Genomic DNA, 8676 nt, shown 5'->3' on the forward strand with positions numbered 1-8676 from the left:
CGGTTCCCAGTACTGACGTGGCGAGGCACATGACCTTCTTGGATATGGGAGCAACCACCACCGACTAGACAAAACCTTTTATAGAAATATAATATTTAATTTCCTAAAATAACTTTAGGTTAACCGAAAAGAACAATCAAATCACAAGGAAAAATAAAACAAAAGAACACAACTTCGAAAAAACATATTCGAAATACTAGAATGTAAGCCTCTTGTATTTGGTATTATTTCCATAAATAACTAGTATGATGCGGAAAAGGAAAAACTACTAGTTATACCTTCTAGAAAGACCTCTTGATCTTCTACCGTATTCCTCTTCTAACCTCGGACGTTGTGTGGGCAACGATCTTCCGAGATGAGAAACCACCAACCACCTTCTTCTCCTCCAAGCTAGGTTCGGCCACAATAAGGAAGCTTCACCAAGGAAGAAAATCAAAACACCAACCAAGCTCCAAGAGATGCTAGCTTTCTCTCCTTCTTCTTCTTCTTCTCCAAGTAGTATCCGGCCACCGCAAGAGCTCCAAGGGGAGAGAGAGGTTCGGCCACCACAAGAGGAAGAGAGGGAGAGGATGATGATGATGATGGCCGGCCACACCAAGGAACAAAAGAGGGAGAGAAATAATAGAGGTTGTATCTCATGAAGGCACCCTCACCCCTTCTTTTATATTCCTTGGCCTAGGCAAATTAGGAAATTTAATTACAATAAAATTTTCTTAATTTCCTTGACATGATTTAATTGAGAAAAATTAAATAAAATTTCCCCAATTAAATTCTAATGGTCGGCCACATCATGAAATCAAATTAGACAAGTTTCAATCAACAATTAAAACTTCCTAATTTGTTTCCGGAAATTTTAAAATTAAAATTTCTCTTCAAAATCTCTTCATGGTTAATAAAAAGAAATTTTCATAATTTTAATTTTACAACATGTGAATAATTTTTTAAAGAGAAAATAAAATATCTCACCAATCTACAAATAAGGAAAGAGATCTAATCTCTTTCTTTAATCTTTTGTAGATCTTTTACAAGAGAGATAATTTAATTTTAATTCTCTTTAATAAATTATATCTTCCACATAATAAAAATTAAAATTCTTTTAATTTAATTTGGCCGACCCCTCTAGCTTGGATTCAAGCTAGGGCCGGTCACCCCAATTTATACCTAGGCCGGCCCTAGCTTGGTTCCCAAGCTAGCTTGGTTCCCAAGCTAGCTTGGTCGGCCCCCTTTGGGTGGGTATAGAAGGTGGGTATAGGTGGGTACAGTACTCTATAAATAAGAGGCTACGATAGGGACCGAGAGGAGAAATTGGTTTTGGTCTCCCGATAAAATTAAGCATCCTGTGTTCGCCCCGAACACACAACTTAATTTTATCAATAATAATTCATTCCACTAGAGAACTATTATTGAACTACCGCACCAATCCTAACTTACTTTTTTGGGCTCCTTCTTATTATGAGTGTGTTAGTCTTCCTGTGTTTAAGATGTCGAATGCCCACTAATTAAGTGAGTTACTGACAACTCATTTAATTAATATCTTAATCCAAGAGTAGTACCACTCAACCTTATCATCATGTCGGACTAAGTCCACCTGCAGGGTTTAACATGACAATCCTTATGAGCTCCTCTTGGGGACATTATCAACCTAGTATCTTTAGGACACAGTTTACTTCTATAATCAACAACACACACTATAAGTGATATCATTTCCCAACTTATCGGGCTTATTGATTCATCGAACTAAATCTCACCCATTGATAAATTAAAGAAATAAATATCAAATATATGTGCTTGTTATTATATTAGGATTAAGAGCACACACTTCCATAATAACTGAGGTCTTTGTTTCTTTATAAAGTCAGTATAAAAGAAACGACCTCTAATGGTCCTACTCAATACACTCTAAGTGTACTAGTGTAATTATATAGTTAAGATAAACTAATTCCTAATTACACTACGACCTTACAATGGTTTGTTCCTTTCCATTTTGGTCGTGAGCTACTGTTTATAATTTATAAGGTACTGATAATATGATCCTCTGTGTGTGACACCACACACCATGTTATCTATAATATAAATTAATTGAACAACTACATTTATCATAAATGTAGATATTTGACCAATGTGATTCTTATTTCTAGATAAATGTTTATACCAAAAGCTAGACTTTTAGTATACATCCTAACAGGCCCGAAACTCGTTGAGGGTCGACCGACCCAAGATTACGTCGTACGTCGAGGGCGCATCCACCACAATGAAATTCGTGGTGCGCTTCCTAACCAATAGCTCTTCTCCGAACGAGATGGCTAACCTCGCTTGCCCGATCAGCAAGACCTCATTGTCGGTGAAACCGTATAGCGGGGTTGCCATGGGGTGGAGCTCGGCTCGATCAATTTGCAATAAATCAAATACTTGCTTAAAAATAATATTTACCGAACTTCCTGTGTGGACGAAAGTCCGGCGGACGGTGTAGTTGGCGATCACCGCCTTGATGATCAGTGCGTCATCGTGAGAGACTTCCACTCCCTCCAAATCCTTGGGGCCGAAACTGATCTCTGGCCCTTCCGCCTTTTCCTTACTGCACCCCATCGAGTGAATAGTTAACTGCCGGGCGTGGCTCTTTCAGGCTCGGTTAGAGTCCCCTCCAGTCGGACCGCCCAAGATCATTCAAATTTCTCCTCGGGAGGCGTTTCTTCTATTCTCTTCTTCTCGTGTAGACTCTCTATTCCGATCAGCGGGCATGCGAGTGGGGCTTCGATCTCGCGGATGATGCTCTTGTTGCTCACGCGCCCTCCGACCCTTGGTTCTCTGCTCGGTTATGCGCTTGGGATGCCGATCCGGGGTGGGCGACCGGCGCCCGTATTCTTTTGCCGTTGGTCGGTGCACGTTTGGGTCGCCGCGACACTCCTATGTGTTGTGTGTTCCTGACCGGTGGAACTTACAAAACATCGGGGTCCATCTTTTGCCCCTTCTTGGTTGATTGACCTCCGCATGTACTGCATACGTCCTTGACTCGGGATACTGCTGCGATCCCGTGGCCCGGGGACCGGCCGGAGGCTGATGATTGCTCGGTCTCCTTCGATCGGGCGCCGGGTGAAGCTCGGCGGGCGCTTCTTTTCTTCGAGCCGCTTGTGTAAGACCGTTGGATTCGATAGAGGGGGGGTGAATATCGATTCGAAAATATCGAGTATAAGCACAGCGGAAAAGTAAAGTAGACACAGTTGTTTTTACTTCGTTCGGAGCCTGTGACGACTCCTACTCGAAGGCCCGTGGTCCTTGACCACTTTCGTTGGGCAATCACTAGCAATTCGAATATAATTACAAAATGAATACAGGAAATGCTAATGAAACAAAGTAATACCGACAAGGAAATTAAGAAACACGAAGAAGCACTTTGTCGGAGCTTTGTTAGCGTCGCAGGAACGTAGAGCAGCAGGACCAGCAGTCGAAAAGTTCTCAGTTGATGATTGATTCTGAAGCTCCTGCCTGGGGCTTCTTTTATATGCTGTCCCGGGCGCCTGGATCCCTTCCGGGCGCCTGGAATGTGACGTAGCTGCACAAACCATGATGCTCCACGTGGCGACGACTCGGCTGGATGAAATTTGCCTTCCGGGCGCCCGGACCTCCGGGCGCCCGGACCCCTCTTCTCCGGAAAGTCCTTCTCCTGCAAGAAAAGGTTAGTCCGAGGCAAATGTACCCTGCAGCAAAAGAATGTTAGCACAGTTTTATAGATGAGAAAAAGTATGACTTAGATTCCGTCTTTCCGAGACCGGAATCTAGTCACGATCTCGACTTAGGATCGACGCCTAATGTTCCCTACCGAGAACGCGTCCTCGCAGTCACTCCCCTCCAGTGACTTACCTCACTTACCTGCCAGACGTCCGGTCAGCCCGTCGACCCGTCTGGACTTCTCGCCAAGCGTCCGGTCAGCCCGTCGACCCGCTTGGACTTCTCGCCAGCTATCCGGTCAGCCCGTCGACCTAGCTGGACTTCTCGCCAAGCGTCCGGTCAGCCCGTCGACCCGCTTGGACTTCTCGCCAGCTATCCGGTCAGCCCGTCGACCTAGCTGGACTTTTCCTGCACACTTGATACAAGTGTCAGACAACAACAAACCTAACTTAACCTGATTTGTCATTCATCAAAACCTGAGTTAGACCGTTAGTGCTAACCGCACCAACAGCTTGTGCTTCCTCTACGTTGATGTACTCCGTGGCCTTCCTCTGGAGATGAGCGAAATCTCTTAGGGGTCTGCGAATGAGGGACCGGAAGAACTCATCCTCTATGAGCCCCTCGGTGAAAGCATTTACCAGTACTTCTGAGGAGACTGCTGGTATGTCCATCGCCATCTGATTGAATCGCTGGATATAGGCCCTGAGCGTTTCTCGAGGGCCTTGCTTTAGTGAGAACAAGTTGACACTCGTCTTCTGATGGCGTCGGCTGCTCGCAAAGTGGTGCAGGAAGACAGCTCGAAAATCTTTAAAGCTATGGATGGACCTGATCGGCAGCCTGGCGAACAATCACTGAGCGGGCCCCGCAAGGGTTGTCAAGAAGACCCTACACTTAACCCCATCGGTGTATTGGTGCAGTGTAGCCGCATTGTCGAATTTGGCCTAGTGATCGTCAGGATCGGTGCTCCCATTATATTCTCCGATCGCCAATGGAGTGTAATGTCGGGGTAGGGGATCCTCTATAATTCCTCTTGAGAATTGATCGTTGATCCTTTCAGGCGAGTCCTCGTCTCGCGGCGCTTTTCCCTTCCTAGCATCCCTTTCGGGCGCCTCGTCTGACGAGGAGCCCCGGCCTCGACGGGCTCAACCTCCTTCCTCCGAGGGTGTTCTAAACAACGCTCGGTGAAAAGGGATGGGCGCGTTTGGTGTTGGTCCGATCGTGTCCGATCTTTTGCGGATTTCCTGGTCGGCTACGGGTTCAGCCCCGTGACCATGATCCCCGGGTTGGTCGGATCCTGAGACGACTGGCTCCTGTGCCGGTCGTTCGGCCAACATTCGCTGTTGCTGCTCCATTGCCCTTGCCACTCCGGCCTGGATTAGCTTCTCCAATTCTTCCGTCGTCAGCGTTACGGTTGTTGATCGTCCGACGTCCTCCATCTTCTGCTTCTGGGTTCAGGTTGAGATTCCCACAGACGGAGCTGAGTAGATGGCAACCGGGAAGCAACGCTGAGGTGACTCGCTCTTCGTCTTCGCTGATGCTCCTCTGTTTCTGCAACCACAAGTCGTTAGTGCAAAGCCGGGAAGGGGTTCTCAGCGACAGCCCTCCGACGATCAAGTCACACACCGGCAAGCGAGGAAAACATAGTAAAGAAGAAGTAGTGAACAGTAACTTCCAAAGACGTATGTGCGTACCTCCGGTGCTCCTCTCCTTATATAGGGCTTCGGCGAGTAGACTACACGCTTCCCGGACGAGTGCGTATTCCCAAACTTTTCCCAAAAGCTAACATTGAGAAAGGATCCTTGACATCTTACCATAACGGGGCAAGCGTATCTCTGCCACGGCGACGGGATCTTCCTCCGTACGATCCTCTGTCCTTCCTCGCCGTCAGTCGACGAAACTGACTCCCAAAAGGATATTCTATCCATACGCACCATTAATCGGCGACATTGACTCCCAGAAGGAAGTTGGCACGTATCCCCCGTCTTATTTGTCGACTGCCCGTCTAGCCAGATTCCCCTTGATTGGTCCGACCGGCCTCTTCTTTGGCCTCATGCGCCTATGTCTTGGCCGATCGACGTGAATGTCCTTTGCCTCGCTGGACTCCACCTTGATCGGTCCGACCGGCCTCTTCTTTGGCCTCATGCGCCTATGTCTGTGCCGATCGGTGTGCAGTCCCTTGCCTCGGTGTGTTGTAGGCTCGGCTAACCCCCTCCGAACTCTTCTGGTCGGACAAGGACAAAGGACCTTCTGACCGACTAGTCTCTCAATTAACCACCCCCTTAACTCTGAACTTCCTTAAAGATGGACCCTTCTAGATCATCACCGGATCAATTAGCTATTAAAAATTACACATAAATAAAAATGAATCAACAAAGACTTGAGTTGCGTGAAGGATTTTTCTAAAATAAATAAGTCTTTTTATAAATTTGAAAATAAAATATCCCCTCTCTGTGCGAACATCGATTTTATTGACTCCTCGAACCACGAACACACCCAGTGCGACTCCAACGAAGTAGCCACACAGCACACGACACGTACCAACAAACTATTGACTACGTTGGCCATAACGATAAAAATAACGGAAAAGAGTCCAGAAACGTTGACTCGAGAAGGATTCATTGTCGACTACTCGAATCCGTACACCTGCTTCAAGATCTCGTAAACCTTGACCGGGTCGTAGAACGCCTTGGAGACACTCTCCCTCTCCAAGCACCGTTTGCCCCACGCCACCAACTTCGGTGCCTCCGCCTCGACGCTGAAACCACCGCAGGTCTCGAAGGTGTAGAACCAGGAGCAGAAGGGAACCAGCGCAATGTCGACGTAGCCGAAAGCGTCGCCGCCGAAGTACTTCTTGTCGCCCAGCTCAGCCTCCAGGACCTTCAGGATCTCGATGAACTCTTTCTTGGCCACCTGATGGGCCTCTCCCTTCAGCTTCCACAGTCTGGTTCCGTACTCGTAGATCTGGTCCATGGAGAAAGAGCAGAAGGCAGACGACTTGTTAGCATTTAATTCACAGCGAAACAAAGACTGGAAGTTCATATGTAAGTTACTAATACAACTCTTTTCCATCTGATTCCGATCGCCAACCAGTTCAGCAACACAAATAAATTCTAAAAAAAAAACACTTTCTTTTTCCTGCTTTTGGTCAAGAAAACAAGATCAACATGGGATGATGAGGATGAAGGCCATGATGCTGACAGCAATGATGAGTACCTTGAGTATTTGCAATACTTAGCGTTACAGACTACACCAACATCTTTTGCGCAAGAAAATGAATTTCTAAATCCATTTGCGGAAGGTGGTGGGGAGATAGTGTTCCTTGAACTTCAGGTAACAGTCAATTTGATGATTGGATTTCTGACTATCCTAAATTACAGCAGCTGCAGAAACAGATTTATTCTCAGGCAAGAAGTTGCAAGTACAAAATTACTGGCTGAAATCCAGATTGACCAGCTGAAGAAAGAATATGCTACTGAGAAAGAAGAATTGCTCAGAATTCAAAATGCTAATATACTAGAAATCTGTTCCTGCAGCTGCTGTAATTTAGGATAGTCAGAAACCCAATCATCAAATTGACTGGTACCTGGAAGTTCAGTGCCAGCTGCTACTTTGGGTATGCTCTCGCTTTCTTCATTAAGGAGAGTAAGATTGATTGCGATAAAAGGGAAAGGTAATAATATTTGCTTCAATCACTAATGAAAACAGTCAGAAATACCCACCAATCTCTAATATTGACTAAAAAAACTAGAAATCAAATGCACAATCAATTCCCAAAGAGAAAGAACTTTCCTACCGCCTATTTCTTTCACGCCAGTTGTTCTCAAACTCCACAACAAGTTAAAAAAATAACAAACACCGCCAGCTTAGAAGCTTAGAGCCTCCTTAGCAGCTACCTCCTCTGCTATCGAGTCTAACGTACGGTGACCCAGTCGAATTAGCAAGGTAAAACTAGGCTTATTCTATACAACCAATAATCAAACAGGTGGAGGGCATAGCAATACCTTTTTGTCAATGAAGTCGCCCCAGAAGCGCGCCTGGGCGCGGGCGTAGGGGTCCGCCGGCAGAAGCGGTGCGCCATCGGACCACACCTCGTCGATGTACTGCACGATGATGACGGACTCGCACACCGGCTTGCCGTCGTGGATGAGGACGGGGATCTTCTTGTGGACGGGGTTGGCTTGCAGCAGCAGCGGGCTCTTGTTGTCCAAGTCCTGCTCCTTGTACTCGTACGCCACCCCCTTCTCCGCCAGCGCGATCCGGCACCGCTGCCCGAAAGGACTCACCCCCAGATCCAGTAACACCACCTCCTCCGCCATTGTCGCTCCTCTCACTCTCTCTCACTCTCCCTGTCTCGTTCTCGCTCTCCAAAACGATGCGGATATGGAGGCGATTTGTGAGGTCTTAATAGAACACTGACACCGCCTCGTGTTGTGTGAGCTTATCACTTACGCAACGACGCCGTCTGGGGCAGTCGATGCAGGGAAACAAGTCACGGCTTGCGTCACGAGTGCCGACCGAGGAGCTTCCATGAGCCGTCGATGGGGAGATCAACGGTAAGGTGGAAGGAGCTAGAACAACTGAGACGTTTCGGTTCCTTCATGCATATTTATCCTTTTACATTTCCAGCAATTAATTTTACCGATTACAGAAAACAAAGGAACAATTGTTGGGCTTTGGTTTTGGCCCAGTTAAGTGCTGACATTAATTGGTGATGTAACAACGGATTTACTGCACAACGTGTTAAATAATTAAATTATAGATGTCTAAATTAAGTGCCAGTTAGAATAAATTTTTTTTTTAAAAAAAATAGGATTATTATTAAAGATGTCTAAATAATATCATATTTTATAAGTTAATTATATTTTTGTAATTTTTTATATTTAATTTTAAAAATAATACCTAATTAATTTTTATTAATAATACCTAATTAATTTTTTAACTAGATTAATTAATTCTTTAGTTAGATAAATTCATTTTTTCAGCGGGCCAAATTTACCATAAAGATTAATG

At 45.8% G+C, this 8676-nt stretch overlaps 1 protein-coding gene across 1 annotated transcript; it reads right to left on the reverse strand.

The window, feature by feature from the left end:
* Nucleotides 1-6115: 6115 nt before the first annotated feature.
* LOC122027155 (probable glutathione S-transferase) lies at nt 6116-8074 on the reverse strand. The gene is made up of 2 exons (XM_042586047.1): nt 7668-8074; nt 6116-6627 (listed from the first exon to the last, which is right to left on the reverse strand). The coding sequence occupies exons 1-2, from the start codon at nt 7980-7982 to the stop codon at nt 6292-6294; spliced, it is 651 nt and encodes a 216-aa protein (XP_042441981.1). The 5' UTR covers nt 7983-8074; the 3' UTR covers nt 6116-6291.
* Between the last annotated feature and the right edge of the window lie 602 nt (nt 8075-8676).

This window comes from Zingiber officinale, chromosome 10A, assembly GCF_018446385.1.
Source record: "Zingiber officinale cultivar Zhangliang chromosome 10A, Zo_v1.1, whole genome shotgun sequence".
Classification (NCBI taxonomy): Eukaryota; Viridiplantae; Streptophyta; class Magnoliopsida; order Zingiberales; family Zingiberaceae; genus Zingiber; species Zingiber officinale.